This window comes from Rhinolophus sinicus, chromosome 15 (genome assembly GCF_057876585.1).
Source record: "Rhinolophus sinicus isolate RSI-liver-muscle chromosome 15, RSI-T2T, whole genome shotgun sequence".
In the NCBI taxonomy this organism is placed as follows: Eukaryota; Metazoa; Chordata; class Mammalia; order Chiroptera; family Rhinolophidae; genus Rhinolophus; species Rhinolophus sinicus.
The window spans coordinates 6,028,279-6,044,470 of record NC_142515.1 but is presented as its reverse complement, the minus strand read 5'-3'; the positions used below and the strand labels follow the sequence as shown (position 1 = coordinate 6,044,470).

The following is a 16,192-nucleotide window of genomic DNA, read 5'->3' as shown; positions in this document are numbered from 1 at the left end:
TGAGGGAGGTAAGGGTGGTGGCAGTAGAATTAAATTTTGGGCGACTGACCAGAAAAGAAAGGGAGGGAAGCAGAATCCTGCTAGGGGGAGTGTTTCAGGCCACGGAAAAAGTACAAAGGCCCTGAGGCAGGCTAGTGCTTGGCACAATGAGCATGGAGGCCAGTGTGGCTTGAGCAGAGTGAATGGGGGGTGGGCAGCAGAGAGCAGAGTGGTCCCGGGGGGCCACGTGGGGCCTCGTACATCCAAGAAAGGGCTTTGGCATTGGCTGGGCCTGAGATGAGAAGCCGGTGGAAGGTTCTGAGCAGAGGAGGGACCGGCAAGACTCGTGTTCTCTCTGGCTGCTGGTGGAGAACAGGCCAAAGCAGCCAGAAGCGGGGGGGCCTGTTACCACAAGAATCTAGGCGAGAGAGGACAGCAGCAGTGGGGATGGTGAGAGGGGATCTAATTACAGATAGATATTAAAGGCCAATTGGAAAGGAAGTCATGACGGGCAGAGCCTGACTCATCTTTGCTTGTGGAATGCCTCCAGCCCAGCGCCTGGCACACCCAAGGTGCTCTGTGAAGGCCTGTGGGGTGGACACAGGTCTCGGTGGCTTTCAAAAGCTCCTGTGAGGGCCAGAGACCCACCTGCCAGCTCTCGGCTTGGTTGTTGGTGAGAGACCAATGAAGGGAGTCCACGAGAGGGCCAGTGTGTGTTCTCACCAGGGGCTGTGAAGGGCAGCGGGACAGGCACTGGGTGACGTGACCCCAGACAGTGCCCCACCCCCCACCCCGATCGCGGACACAGCAGAGTCCTGGGGACTCGCCCATCTACAAAACTCCTCCACAAGAGTATGTGTGCCTGACCGGGACTTCTTCCTGCTCCCTCAGCTGGGGAGCAGCCCGGCTTACTTCTGAGGGATGAGGAATGCAAAGGACAGTTAGGAGGCTGTTTCGTTCTCAGCCGGACAGGCCTGTTTGTCTGCCTCTCTGGCCCAGCCCATCAGGCCACTTGTCCAGAGGACAACCTTGGCAGAGGGAAGCCAAAGGGCAGCTGTCACCACAGCCCACCACTGGCCGCCAGACTGCGCCTTCTTTCTCCATCTGCTCCCACTCTTGACATTCCCGCGGCAGCAGCTCTTACTCTGCACCACCCTTTGGAGGTACGGCCTTATCTGGGCCACCGTTCAGGGCGCCACCTCCCCTTCCTGGGAGGAGATCAGAAGGAATGTCGGTCACAGCCTGGCAGGGTGGCAGGACCACGCTTGGTATTATTTACCAGGGCGCTGGCCTTCCCTCCTCATTCACCAGAAGACTCCAGTCTGAGCCAGCTACTTCCTTCTTGCAACTACTTAGCCAGGCTCTGGGCTCCTCTGCCCCCCTCCCCGCACCCCGGCCTGCAACATCTCAGAGCACTGTTCTCGGGCCCTTTGTACTCAGTCTGCTAGGCCTGCACACTCAGTCCACAGTCCCAGCTGGACATCGGGTCTCAAAAAGGGTCACCAGTGAGACAAGGCCCAGTGGGTCCTTACCAGCTCAGAGTTGAAGGTCTTGCGTGCGATGGAGTCAGGGCCCTGGTTGCTGAGGCTTTGCCTTAGGATCATCACCATCGTAAGGACCTCAGGCGTTGGGCTCTGGCCCAGGGTGGGCACGAGCCATCTCGTTGGGCAGACTTGGGCAGAGGCGATCCCCTGGGCACCTCCCAGGTGAGTAACGTCAGCAGAAACAGCTCCCCATCAGCCACTCACCCGCCTTGGGGGGGCTCTTACAGAAAATGGCCAAGTGTGGTCAACTCCCTGGAAAGACAAAAGGAAGGCACGGGGATTCAGGACTGGGAAGACTGGGGCCCTGAGAGAGCTGCCCACTCCCCTCCACGCTGGACCCGTCTCCCATTCTGGGAGGGCCTCACAGGCCAGAATCACCTTCTCAGAGTCCCCGCCCCCATGCCGGCCTTGGCGGCTCCCTAAAGCCAACAGACACCATAGTGGGTACAACAACATACGTCCGTTTAGCCATGTGGTGCCTTTAAGACATATCTCAGGGTCTGGGCTGCTCATGACCTGCTGTCCCCCAAGTGTGCTCAAGTCATGTGACATCTTACACTGAGCTGGCTTTGCAGACGGCCTCAGTGTCTGCCCACCCTAGGCTGAGGGACACACACACACTGATCCCAGAATCAAAACCAAATGGGTCAGCCCTTGGGCAGCCGACTGGCAGCAGGAGACCAACAGTCAGCGAGGTGGTTAGTCTCTCCCACCCAGTTATGAACAGAAGGTGCTGGAAAAATCAGGAGGGTCCATTTAAAGGCGCACAACTCCCATCCTCGGCAGTGCTACTCTTCCACAACGATACATTCGCAACACTGGAGGCCTTTATAGCTTTGTTCCCTTCCCCAGAATAAGGTAAACAAAGTCACAGCCCATGCATGGCCTGCCCACACATGGCCTCCCAGCATAACAGGACCCCCATTCTACACAGCTGTCACCTGTCCCCGACCCACCACCATGTACTACCAAGCAAACGCAGAGAGTGCAGCCTTCAGTTCAGGTCTGAAAAACCACCCCTTACAAATGAACTTTTCTGATCCGTTTCTCATGCCCCACTCTGCGGTTACACCTTCAAAGAAAGTCACGCGGACACAAGAAACCTGAAGACCACCATCAAAAAGTAAAGTGTAGTGATGATAACAGTGATAAATAGAAAGGCAGCTCCTAATCGATCATTAAACACAAACTGCTCGGTGCAGGAAAAGGTTTTAGAATCTGCTGCTCGGGGTAAAAATTAATTGTACCCTGGTATTTACTTGCCATCCAGATTGTAAATCATATTTTCCTGTTTACTTCGATTAGACTTTACAGTGGGTGTTATTGAAATTGCTCAATTATGGGCCAGCTGGCAAGCCCAGGAAAATTACCTTCTACTGTTCTTCGAAACAAGGTTCATCCAAAGTGCAAAAGCAGGGAAGGGAAGGAGGGAAATCAATACACTGTCAAGGCCGGGCTGCTGGGGAGGGCGCCCAGGGCAGTCCGCAGGTTCCCAGTGCGACCAGGAGACAATGTGGTCTCAACCACATGGCTCTGGAAGCGACATGTTCTGAGCAAGAGCGATCTGCTCAGGGGAAGAACTTCAGACCACTCCTCCAAGCTCGGGCCAGACAGCTGAGCCAGAAATGCCCGCGAGCCCCTGGACACTTGGCTTGGGCGCAGGCCGGGGCACGCCAGGCAGGAGAGCGCCCGGAGGGGTGCTCCTGGACTGGGTCTTCAAAGGGACCCTTTGTGCTGCCTCAGTGAGGAAGGTGAGGTCTGATGGTGGCCATCTTCTTTCCGGGTGCAACCTCGGTTCTGTCCTGGGGCAGCCAGCCGTTGGCCCAAGGCCCAGGTGGGTGACCTGTCCTTCTCCCATTTCCTTTTTCTTTAAGGAGGCGGGGGGTTCGTGGTTACAGGCCTAGGTCCAATCAAGCCCACCTGGGTGCGCTTGAGTCCAGCTCTGGAAATATACTGTCTGAGTGACCTTTGCCACATTACTCACTCTGAGCCTCAGTGTCCCTCTCTGTGAAATAGGGACAGCAGTGCCTGCCTCAGAAGATTACTGTATCATATGAAGGCAGAGCTCAAGGCCCCCTGCTCGGTGAGAAGCCCGAGCTCATCTGAGGAAGTGCTCAGTGAACAGTAGCTACCGTCACTCGTTTCATGAGGGAGCTTGGGGGCCTCATCCTTTCTCAGCAATGGACACCCAAGCATCTGTCCTCTCAAATTGCTTAAAATGGAAATTCCATCAGCATTTGTAAAGCCAAATTCCATCAAGAGGGAGGGGACTGGCTGCACTATGGCCCATCCCTCTGGTAAAACCGTCAAAATGATGCTGTGGAAGTCTATTGCCATGGAAACACGGCAGTGCATCCGAAGCAGCGCCAGGCAGCAAGCACGCAGCTGGACTGAGGCGCCCGGCTGGAGCCCCCACCACACACGAGGCCTCACAGAGGCAGCAGGGGGTGAACACCAGAGCACCTGGACACAGGGTGGTCGCAAACACAGCAGACTCTGGAAAGGGGAAGAAGGTCCACCACAATCCCTGTCCCTGGGACTCACGCAAAGAGTGCTGTGAGCGCAGGGACCACACCCGCTTAAGGCAGACAGGAGGGGGGCACTGGCGCTGAGTCGGAAACAGGCCCCTCTGCCAGGGGCCAAGCACACACAGCACTGACGGCCTGCGTGTGGGGACCCCAGGAGTGGGGACAACCCAGACGCCCATCTACCTGCACGGGACAGGCTACATAAATCACAGTGTAGTTATGTACAGGAATACCATGTCACCTTCACCACAATTTTAATGAGGCAATTCTAATGGTATAGATATGAACACTCTCCAAGATACACTGACAAGTGGAAACCGCCAGAGAGGAGGGCAGCATCGTCCCCTAAGCATGGCTGCCTCGAGGAAGGGCCTCTGGTTCTGGAGCAGGAGCAGGCGCTGTGTTGTCTGAATGGCTCATCCAGTGCACATGACACCCCCTTTGATTAAAAAGGAAATAGGCAAGATTTCAACAGGAAGGGAAGAGGCACCCAGGCAGAGGGAAGAGTGTGAGCAAAGCACGACAGCCTGCCCCGTCCATGGTGTGTGGGGCACAGACAGCATGCTGGTGGCTGGAGTACAGGGGACCTGCGTGGAGAGCGGGTGGCAGCAGGACAAGTACCTTGAAGGACAGATTCAAACCAGACCAAGGGCTCTGAATGCCAGACTGAACGTAACTTTATCACGAGGCCACAAGGGCTCCCAGAGGGGCTGGAGTTGGCTGCTGGGATCTGTTCAGTGATTTTGCCTGAACGCTTTGTGACACTTAGCACAGCGCCATGGATACAGTAAGAGCTCAATACACATTTCTGGAATTAGGCTCAATCAGAGCAACATCTGAAATGGTCTGGCACATTCTCAGACCCTGGGAGGCAAATCGAGACCAGCAGAGCCTGGCACCATCTGGAATTCTCTGGGATTCCTTTGATCCGTGGCACGGGCCTGGCCAGGTCATTAGAGAATGCCGTGCCCGTGCAGAGACTTGGAGCCCAGTCCAAAACAAGGGCCAGGACGTCTCAGGAAGAAGCCAGGGGCTAGGCTTTGAAGGGACAACTGGGAGCATAGCTCTGCCCAAGGTAAAAAGGAGGTGCCCCAGAGCCCACAGGTGGCAAAGTGAAGGCTTCCCAAGGCCACCTCTGGGGCACAGACCCTGCTCTGACCTGGTGCGTTTTCTCTAAATCCATATTAACACTTTCGCTGCGAAGTTCGTCTGTAGTTGAATGATCTCCAAGCTGCTGACTGCGGCGTTCGACTTTACCGACTTTACCCCCACGAGCTCAGTGTTCCAGCAAGGAAGGTTAGGAAAGCAGATGTATATTTTTCTGTATTTCTATGTTTTTCAAGAATGAATAACAATAGGAAATTTTTATACTTTAAAGTCATCATTTATTGCAATAAAATGTAGCATCTTTATTGTATTTACTTAAAATATAAATACTGTAATTATTTTCTGTGGATTTTTGACACATTGTGGAGAACAAACCTGAAATCAACGCGTTGAAAAGGTTAAGGGCCGCTTCTATGTACTGAGCACCGACTGTGCCCCAGGTGCTGTATGCACATCAGCCCCATCATAGGTCCAACTACCACTTTACAGACAGAGGAAGCCACTCACCCGGGGCCTGAGGGAGCTTGGACTTGAACCCAGACGGCCCAGCTCCCAGGTCTGTGCTTCCCACCAGTGTCCACCTGTAGCACAGCCCCTGCCTCCCACCTGCCTTGCCATCCCAAATGCATCCTTCAAAACCCCAGCAAGTGCACCCCTTGGATTTACCCCAGAGAAATGCAAACTCACGTCACACAAAAACCTGCAGGTGAATGTGCAAAGAGCCCAAACCGGGAACCCAGCTAGATGTCCTTTCACAGGGGAATGGTTCAACCTGTTGTGCTATGGGCGGAATACTACTCAGCATCAAAAAGGAATCGTGCTGAGTGAGACAGCCCACACCCCAGAGGTTAATGACTGCATGAAGCCATTTACGCAACATTGTTGAAATGGCAAAATTACAGAAACGAAGAGCAGATGAGAGGTTGCTGGGGGTGCAGGATGGGGGTATTGGGGTGGGAAGGAGGTGGGCGTGGTTATGAAACGGCAACAGGAGGAATCTCTGTGGTGACACAGACGGTCTGTATCTTGAATGCATCAGTGTCAATTTCCTGCTTTGATACTAAGCTACAGTTTTGCAAGATATTAGTTATTACTGGGGGGAAACTGAGTAAATGGCCCAGGATTTCTCTATTATTTTACAACTACATGTGAAGTTACAATGATCGCAAAATGTAAAGTTTAAATTAAGAAAGCCCACTCAATCTCTGCATTTGTCAAAACGCATAAAACTAAACACCAAGAAAATGAACTACACTGTTTGCAAATACCAAAAAAAAATTCTTTTTAAAAGAAGCGCACACGGCTGCTGCTGCCTGTATCAAGGAGGCCACGTGGAAGGAGGGATGAGACGCATGCTGAGGGGCTGGGGGGCCCTGGCCTTCACCTGCAGCAAGTCACTTGATTTCAGTGTCCTCACCTTTGAAATGAGAGTGATATAATACCTTTGCTCTGGAGGTTGCTGGACAATTGAGGTAAGAAAATGTGTGTGAGAATGTGGCAGAGAGGGGCCCAGACATGGGTACCCACTCCCCTTGGCACAAACAAGTAGCCACTGCGGGTGGCACTTCTGTCAACATCACCCTGCCCTGTCTTCTGCAGTCTCCTTGACCTGTGTTTAAACCTTGTGTGGTCACTTCCCTGTCCCCACATGTACTCCCACCCTCTGCTGAGACTCCCTGCCCAGTGCTCACGGCAGACAGAGGGCCTCCTGCCCTGCCCCCCACACATCGGGCGCCCACTGTCCATGGGAGGAGGTTCGGTAAGGGCCTCCCCTCAGCAGATGCCCTGCCTATTCAGGGGGTACTCTCTGGTTCCGACCCCAGCAGCCTCTACTCAGTGATTCATCTTTCCCAGGATTTCCATCCACAAAGCAAAAAGCAAAGTCAGGCTTTCCACTGACCCGTGATCCCACTTTCCTGGACGCCCTCACGTTCCCTGGCTGCAGATGTGGTGGCAGAGGGTCCTGACCACCCCTCAAGTCCTCACGCCAAAGGTGTGGTTGCCCAAGGAGAGCCCCGAGCTCCCCAGCACTGTGCCCAGAGCCAGGTCAGCAGGCACCAGGCGACACTGCCCGTACTCAGCAGGGGCCCTGGACCCAGCGCCATGGCCGCCTCTGCCCCCACGTGCTCCACAGAGCACACTCCCTGTCTCCACCTCCCATCTCCCTGAGCACCAACCACAGGCTGGCTCTTCTCATTTAATGATCTCACATTCCTATGAACAGGCATCGCTATTAGTAGTATTCCCATTTTCCAGATGAGAAGCCTGAAGCTCCTGAAATAAAGCAAGCATTTGCCCAAGACCCTACAGCCAGCAGGGGCGAGGGCAAGACTTGAATCCAGGTCTGCCTCCTTGGCCACTCTGACACCACAGGGGACAGGAGACAGCTTTGCTGTCTCACACACGTCTTTCCTAACATAAAATTTTCTTGCTTTTGTTCTGCAATCTTCAGTGTGCCTTCATTCGTTTGCGACCCTTGAACCCAGCTGTCTGTTATCACTGTAGTCAGAGTCTCTCAGCTTCTGGCAAAAGGGAACCCTGCCTGGTGTGTGCTAAATGCATTTATATATGCCAAAAAGTTTTGCAACTCCTAGAGTTCTGTATCACTCTTAAGTAGATTAAAGGAGTTTAATCAAACGCTTCTGTCATGCATTTTTGAAGGGCTATCCTTTAAAAAGATACTGACCACATTGGAAATTACCAAGACAATGACACTTTCCTTCTTTTAGTATCTTTCTCCTGTGTTTGCACAAGTTAGTTTTATAGCAGAAGATTATCTTACCACCCTACACACAAGACTCGGAACAAAACCTAAACATGACCTTGGCCACTGACAGTGATTTTCCTGATGGCTTGAGCAAGTCATTCTTCTCAGAGCCTCCACTTCCCTCTCCCATTAAGCAAAGGAAATGGGAGGAAAACAGAACTTCTACAAGGTCTTCGGGAAGGCTGCATGCACTTTTAAACTCTCGTAACTTCAGCTGGTGTGACAAAAGCAATATGCAGGCAGAATCTGGAAGCAAATTTATGAACATTTGGGGAAGTGCATGTCTCAGTGGGTCATGCTGCCTTCTGCCAGATCCTGTGACAAACCAGTAGAAGGGCTGCGAGGGGCGCTGAATCCTGCGGTCGCTGTCAAGTTCCTATCTGCCAAGACGGGAATTTAATCTGCCTGGGGATGCCTTCTGCTTGCTGTTTTATAACTAAGTCATCTGAGTTTAAAGGATAAAAGTTAAAAGCTGCCTAGGAACTTTATCAAGAGCCCATACTTTCCCACACCGAGTTGATATTGGAAACAGAGTCCAGAGTTCCAATGGGAGGACATGTCCACAAAATGTGCGTTTCCCAGGCTGCAGTGGGCCATTTAAACACGCCCTCAGCCCAGGGGCCCAGTCTTCGGGTCCTACTGAAAAGTCATTGATAAAACACAGGACCGCCTTCACCACCTTCAATACAGAGTCAGAAAAACACACATAAAACCACTTTCGTTGATACTTTTAACACCAACCAAACATTACTAATTTAAAAAAACACCACAAGAGAGGCCCTATGCAGGAAAAAAATACATGTTTGCTTACCATTTTCTTAGCATCTTCTTGGTTTGTACTTACAGAAAAAAACCAGGACGCAGAGCATGGGTAAAATAAGAACAGCCACAGCAACAGCACCGGGCCCTACGCTTCCGGCATCCTTAGAGCACCCCGTGTGTGGGCACCATTTTCCAGAGGGACAGTCTGAGGCCCAGGCCCAAGGTCCCCCAGTTGTGAAGGGTAAAACAAGGACTCGGGCCACAGCTGCTGAACTCCACAGTCTTTGTCTTCGCCACTCATCCTCTACTCCAGGATCTGCACATTGCCTCATAATTACCCTGTATTTGATTTTTCAGTTCGATTGCCCAAACACTGAAGGACAAATGCGAGGTTTGCGATACACCCCTTCTCTCTACAGCTCATCCTGAAGCAGCCCAGGTGCATCCTTTACCGAATGGGTGGGCAACTGTGCTTCCCAGGGGAGCCGGGGTGCTCCCAGCCTGGGCGGGGGGGGTGGGGGGGGGGTTAGTTCTACAGGCTTCTCGCTACACCAGCCGGAATCTGTGTCCATCTGCCCCCATTTCCTCGGGCCTCTGCCTCCTGCTGCCCCTCTACTACAGCCCACCCTGCCCTCTCTCCAAGTCCACTTCCAGGGTGTTCGTGGAGAGCCCTCCCCTCACATGTGCAGTCTGGGTACGAACCTGAGTCCATCATCCTCTGCACTCAGCACAGAGCCTCCCATAGAAGGAACTGCTCAACGTCCGTGTGCTGAGTCAATAACAAAACGGGAGGAGCACTGGACTCCAGTCCCAGCCAGTCCAGGAGGAGGGGAGGACGCTGGGGGAGCTGTGTCGTCTGTCCAAGCTCACGTTCTTCCTTTGTGATGTGCAAGAGGTTTTCCTTGTTCCGCCTCCTCAGGTGGAAGGTTAGGGAGGAGGGCTTTCTATCTGGGTGCAGGAAACACGCTGTGAAACCACACTCCAGAGATGGGCTGCCAGATACTCAGATCCAGTACTAATTCTCACGCTCACTCTGGGCTCCCATTTGCATGCGACAGGTGAGGAAACTGGGCTCAGAGAGGCCAAATGACCTGACTAAAGCCACACAGCTGGCATGTGGCTAACATCAGGCTCACAGGGGGATGGGCGATCATTCCTTGTGACGATAAAGCACCTGCTGTCCTTAGAGCCGACATGCTCACCCGCCCCTCACCCCCAGCCCCAGAGGAAGTCATGTCCTCGAGGTGTTTTCCCTGTTACCTGGCCCAGTGCTGCAGGAAATCCAAGGCCACCAAGGGCCCACATTTCGGGAAGGACTGGCAGTCCCATTACCTGGCTAGAAAGGGACCCACCCTATGCCCATGGCTGACTAAAGTGGCCCAGGCTCCCTTAGGAGACTCTCTTGATGGAGGGAAAAAATAAAACAGTGAAATGAACTGCTGTCCCAAATCAGGACTCTCTGTTCTCTGGGACTTTACAAAGTCACCCTCACAGTGTCGTGAGGATTTTCTGGGTTTTTTTTAAGCCAACAACATTTCGAGCGAAGGGGGAGCAATGCCATGACTCAGGGACATGAGATCCACAGCCAAAACAAATCTGAACATGGGAACGAGACAGCCCATGTTGTTTCTTGAAACCGAAGCCAACTGCATGCATGACTTGTCAGGAGCTCATTTATCAATGAGAAATAATGGACAGACGCGTTTCCTACAAGCCCTCCCGTAATTCTCGCTCGCGTTCCTGTCATTTTAACCACCAAACACTACGGAAGAAGAGTGTGCTATGGACTGGGATTTGCTGAGCAGACTGAAAAGGAAGGAAATGAAGGCCAGGAGGTAGGGAGGGAGAACCAGTACTTACTGAGTGAGCATGGAGCTAGACACCGCCTCCTCCTCCAACCGGGCGAGGGAGAGAAGGGCAGAGGACAGGGCGGAGAGACAGCACGGAGCCCAGAGATAATCTACTGAAACAGTAAGCCACTTAGCCTAAGGCGGCCGTGACCTGCTCTTCAGTCAGGCCTATTGACAAGTACAGAGAATTTTATCAAAAACCAAGAGGGGTAATAAAAAACAAAATCTTTTTAAACAAAAACAGAAATGGGGAAGACCAAACAAGAGGCAGTGTGGCCTGTGTAAAGGCAGAAGACTCAGAAAACATGGGTTCTGGCCCTGGCTCTGCCGCTGAGTAGCTCGGCCCCACTGGCGAGGTCACTGCTTCTCTCTGGGCCTCAGTTCCCTCACCTGTCAAATGAGAGGCTGGGACAGAAGAGCTCTGTGTCTGACCAGTGAGCATCAGAAGTGCAGCCACACACCCGCTGTGGGGTTAGGCAGGTCATTCTGCCTCTCGGAGCCTCAGTTCCCTCACCTGTGACATGCAAACAGGAACCCCGAGGGAGAGGGAGACGCCATCGTGGATCAGGTGTTGGGTGAGCTGTGAGGAGAGAGGCAGAGCTAAACCGGACCTGCAGTGTTCAAGGCCCCAGGAAACTGGACAACAGCAAAGGCCAAATCTTCACTCGCTGCCGTCAAGAGCCTCAACTGTGACCTTCCACACAGCCAAGTGGGGGGCTGGTAATGCCAGGGTCGGTGTGGAGGTGGGGAGGCAGAACCAGCCCCCCCTCATTCTTCTCTGGAGGGTGCGGACGGGGTATTTGCACGAGTGCACTTTCCACGCTCAGTCCTTAAGCACACAGGGCACTTTGGTGTCTTTCAGTGACACTAACAAAGTTCTCCATTGAGGAGTTTCTTGGAGGGCCAGGAAGTTCGTCACTCACCAGTTTTCACGCCTTCGTCTCCCACATCCTGCATGAGGACTATCCCCTTCCTTTCCAAAATGTTTATGGACTCCTGGGGCCCACAGACAGCTACCTTTTCTCCCTCCTGCAACACGGTCCACCCCAGCCCAGGCTAAACGCAGGGCTTTCATCCCAGCGTGGCTCCAGAAGCTCCAAGGGCAGGGAGAAGCATTCCTGCTACGATCGGCCACGTCCGCCCCAGCGCTGCTCTCACAGAACCGCCACGCCACCGCACAGGAGGGACGTAACCTCTCAGGAGCTGGCACTTGTGAGGGAGGGCAGTGACCTCTTGATCTCAAGGGCCTGGGGGCTGGGGGCTCCAAACAGTATCACAGGAGTCACACTGGAACACTGGGCACAGGACAGCCACCGAGTTTCCCATCTGCCACCTACTCCGAGGTCACATCCTGACCTCAGCTCACACACTAGGATGTCACCTCCTGATCCCACTGAGTCATATCTGCCAACCTCTCTTACGGGCTCTGGTGCAGAAATTAATCAGTGGAGCTAACCAACCTACATTAAGCCTTCCATCTCCCCCCGCGACCCCGTTCACTCAGCACGTTCTACCACACGTTCAAGGATGCTGTCATCTGCCGAAACAAAACTCTGGAGAGACTCAGCTGCCTGGAAGGTCTGTCATAATGACAGGTACACCTGCACTCCCTGGCACCTCTCAGTGAAATGCCCAAGCCATGTCCCTGTACCCTCTGGGGGGCTCTAAAGAGCAGGACAAACTCCACTCAGATGACTGGCCATCGGCTAGCTGTGGCACCACAGAGGGGAAGCCACCACGTGGTAACAACAGCCATCTGTCTGTGGAGACTGAACAGCACCAGGCTGTGGGCTCTTGAACGGAGCACGAGGCTCCAGTAAGAAAGGCTTCCCTGACGTGCTAATTCAATGCAAAGCCCAGGCATTCTGCTCTGAATTACTTAAAACTGGCCAGGGAATGAACCTAAGCAGCGTGGGGGAGCCGTTGCTCACTGGGCCTTGGGCTCTTTCCCTCTCTGGCAGGCGGTGGGGGCAGGACAGGGAGAGGCATCTCGTCTGCAACCGTCCCCACTTCCTCCTAAGCACTCTGGACATGAGCAAAGACCTTGGGGGTTAAAGAGGAAATGGCACGGCAACCAGACTCACGGGGTTAAAAAGGAAAGGTAACGTAGAAGCCCTGGTGAACTGTTCCAGAGCCTTCCGCGGGCATCCCGACAGCTCTGAGACTCCAAAGGCCTTGACAGAGTTAACCCGACTTCCCAAGGTGAGATCATCTTCCTCATCAGAAATGGCCGAGGCCCCAGAAGAAACAGAGACTCACGCCATTGTTTGTCCACAACATACTCCAAAGTGCCTGATAAACTGCCAAACGCACCAACGGCCGCTGTAGTTGTCATGTCATTTGTCATCGTCTCCCTAGTGGAGCCAAGGGAACCGGGTTTGGGCGCAGGCTTGCCTCCCTCTGAGCAGCTCATTGCACTAAAGTCAGCAGTGAAGCTCTACGGCCAGGCCTCGGCAAAGCCCTCAAGTCCAGCAACGGTGTGGAGGGCCCTCGCCCTGGCCAGGAACCTCGTCTGGAGGGATTACCACACAAACGAGTGGAAAGGCACGTGGAAAACCGGTGACACTGGCCTCCACCAGCAGTGCGACCAGGAGAGGCAGGCAGAGATGGTCAACGTCCTCGGAGTTAAAAATAATAAAGTTTTTTTTAAAAAAATGATGCCAGACTGAATAAGTGGACAGGATCAGAATGGATGAAATTTAACAGGTACTGGTCAGAAGTCAGCATCTGGGCACCAAAACCAAGTTTCAGGTGCTCTGGGTGAGCAGCCAGCAACAGGCTGCCATCCCTGGCTGCCTGATGGGATGGAGCTGTGTTCATTCATTCAGCCCGAGGCCAGTGGTTACTCCACGCCTGCAGGGCTGCCGGGAGGGGTTGAAGACATAGAATTCTGTGAGCCACAGGCCCTCCTCCCCAGGAAGTTGAGAATTATTAGATTGATGCACAAGTGAAATAAAAAGGTAAAATAAAATGCAGTAAGCAGCAGACTACATTTTGAAAACAATAACACGGTAACTGGGTCTTCTAAGGTTCGGACTCTGGCATAACAGCCTTTCTGGGGTGAGTGCAAAGCCATGCTGGCGTGGGTCTGGCCCTCCCACATCCTGGCGTTTCTCTGCCTGGGCAGACTCTTGCTCACTCCAATTATTAGTAACTCAACAAAACATTCGCAAGAGCCGCGATGATGTTCATGAAGGGCAAAGCCCAGAGCACCTGGAGGTGGCATCCTCATCCGTGCAGTCCCAGCAGACAGGCAGCTTCTTGGCCCACATGGCCTTGCCCGGCCGCTGTGAGTGGTCGGAGGGTCAGTGTCTGGTCAGTCTCTCTGATCAGTACTGACCACATCCCTAGGCCAGCCGCGCTTCACAAGCCCACAGTGGGTCCCCTTTCACAGAGGGCTCACTGATGGGAGGCAGTTTCTCCCAATAAGTTTCTCCCCCAAACTCTCAGTGGGACCCAACTTAAAAGTCACTTGCCGGCCACAAACAGGAACAAGTCAAGGTCTAGAGGGAGGAGTGCAAAACATAACGTGTGCAAATGCCTCCAAGCCTTTCTACGAACGTCCGTACCGCTCTCCCCTTGAACTGCGTGAGCTCCAAATGCCAAGTGAATCTGCCCTCCGACAATCCTGCCTGTGTGTAGAAAACACGCACCTTTGGCACAGCCGACATGGGGAGCAACCTCAGTGCCTTCCGGTAGGGACAGGATACGTCAGTGCCCAGACGTCCACGCAAAGGACAAAATGCAGCCTTGCAGGAGGCTGAGAGCTCGATATGCACCAACAGAAAACCACCTTCCAGTCTAGGGTGACGTGAAAAAGCGAAGACCAGGGCAGTGGACACGGTCAGCTCCCGCTGGGTAAAAACTACGTAAGTAATTGTAATAGCGATATCGAAGTCTCTGGAAGGATACAAAAGAAACATCAGTCGTCTTCTGGGATGGGAAGTAGGTGGCTGAGAAGAGAAGTGAGAGGAGACGCTTCACAGAATACCATTTTGTACCTTCTGAAATTTAAGGTTTGCCTTACGCAAAAAAATAATTTTTTTTAAAAATCAAAGTTACATATATGTGGGTATATATATTTGCATATGCTTGCACATGACTGGAATATCTCTGGGAGGATAAACAAGAAAATGGCAACAGGGGTTCTTCCAGACGGTGGGATAGGGATGGGATGAGAGATGCTTTTCACTGATGAGTTTGTCCCATGTGCATATATTGCCTATTCTTTAAAAATCAATTCTCTCTCTCTCTCTCCCTGTAGTTCCTCAAATGCCCCATACCATCCCATGCCTCCAGACCTTTGCTCATGCTGGTCCCTTCCTCCCTGCTCCCTCTCCTTCCCACTCAGCCTCCTCAGCCTCCAGCCAGGCTATTCGCCTCTTAGACTCTGCTCAGGGGTTGCCTCCTCCAGGAAGGCCCTGCCCACACCACAGAGCAAGAATCACAGGAGCCTGAAGTGCATTAGCGTTGTGTGTGTCTCCCCATGGACTGTGAGCTTCTGGAGGGCACCAACCCAACCTTGTTCCCCTGAATCTCCAGGGACTGGCACAAACTGCTGCTTAGGAAACATCTGCTGAACCAAAAGACACATTCACCACTTTAAGTCAGGTCTTGATTCCCCTGGTGCCAAAAGCTACTGAAGCTTTTCTTGCTTGTGGGGTCACCACAGCTGTCACACTCGTGTTATCAACACTAATTTGAAGCATTGAACCTCCCGGTCCACAGAGGGGCCGGACGCGAAGCTGTCCGGGTTCCACAGACTCGGTGGTGGGCACGAAAGCCCGTATCTGATAACACTCACGCCCCCGGATGCCTGCGAGTACTCATCAGAACCTCCACAGGTGGCCCTTCTCACACCAGATCCTGGGAAAACTTCAGCCCAGGTCCTTCCCTAAGGCTGTTTTCCATGTTCTGCTTTTAGGAGAAAGAGCCTGGCCGCCGTCAGGGCCTGCTGGGAGGCAGCACTTCCAGGAAGCCCGGGGTCTGCAGCACGCGCCTGGGCCAGGCCCCCCGGAACAAGGGGGCCCGAGGTCCTGAGAGCCGCATGGTGAACACGGAGGGTCGAGGGCCCGAGAAAAGTCAGCTGTGTGTGACACTGTGCTCCTAAACAAAGGGTGTTCTCTAGGGGACGGCAGTTGAACCTGCAAACCCTGTGCACACCCTGTGCCGGCTGCTCTTCTGTCATTATTACCTCCTGGTATCAAAGTCCCGTCCCAAGCCCCACGCTGCCAGGTTGGCTGTGCCATGCACTGAGGGGGGAGGTGACGTACCCAACCAAGTTCACCCTGACCACCAAGTGTCCCAACAGGCATGGCACATGGCATAGAAAGGACCAGAATGTGACGAATGCCACTGGACAGAGGAGTGAACTGTAATCCCAAATCAGGAGGTAAAGATCTGGGGAGAGGTCCTAGAGGAGGTGGCATAAGTGTCAGGCCTTAACGGACAGGCAGGAGTTCAACAGCCAGAGACAGGGTGAGGGCCTCCTAAGAGAAAGCCAGGAAGTGACATGTCCGACATCCAGCAAGCTGGCTTCTGCTGCCCAAAAGGGCACATGCCCGGCTGAGGCCAGCACCCTCCCAAGGCCCCAGAGGGTGGGGGCTCCGCACACAGGGCAGCCTCAGGCCACCCAAGCCTCCCCACTCCCTGCCC

At 53.4% G+C, this 16,192-nt stretch overlaps 1 protein-coding gene across 7 annotated transcripts in view; it reads right to left on the bottom strand.

Moving 5' to 3' along the window:
• FAM53B (family with sequence similarity 53 member B) overlaps positions 1-16,192 on the bottom strand; it is a 114,874-nt gene that overhangs the window by 69,423 nt on the left and 29,259 nt on the right. For 5 of the 7 annotated variants that reach the window (XM_019742162.3, XM_074338828.2, XM_019742167.3 and 2 more), the window contains exon 2: positions 1,512-1,775. In XM_019742162.3, coding sequence (XP_019597721.2) covers positions 1,512-1,589 — 78 coding nt within the window. In that variant the 5' untranslated portion in view covers positions 1,590-1,775. Of the gene's footprint in view, positions 1-1,511; positions 1,776-9,389; positions 9,542-14,190; positions 14,438-16,192 lie in introns of those variants that run through there. The other 2 variants (XM_019742165.3, XM_074338829.2) reach the window with 2 other exon arrangements.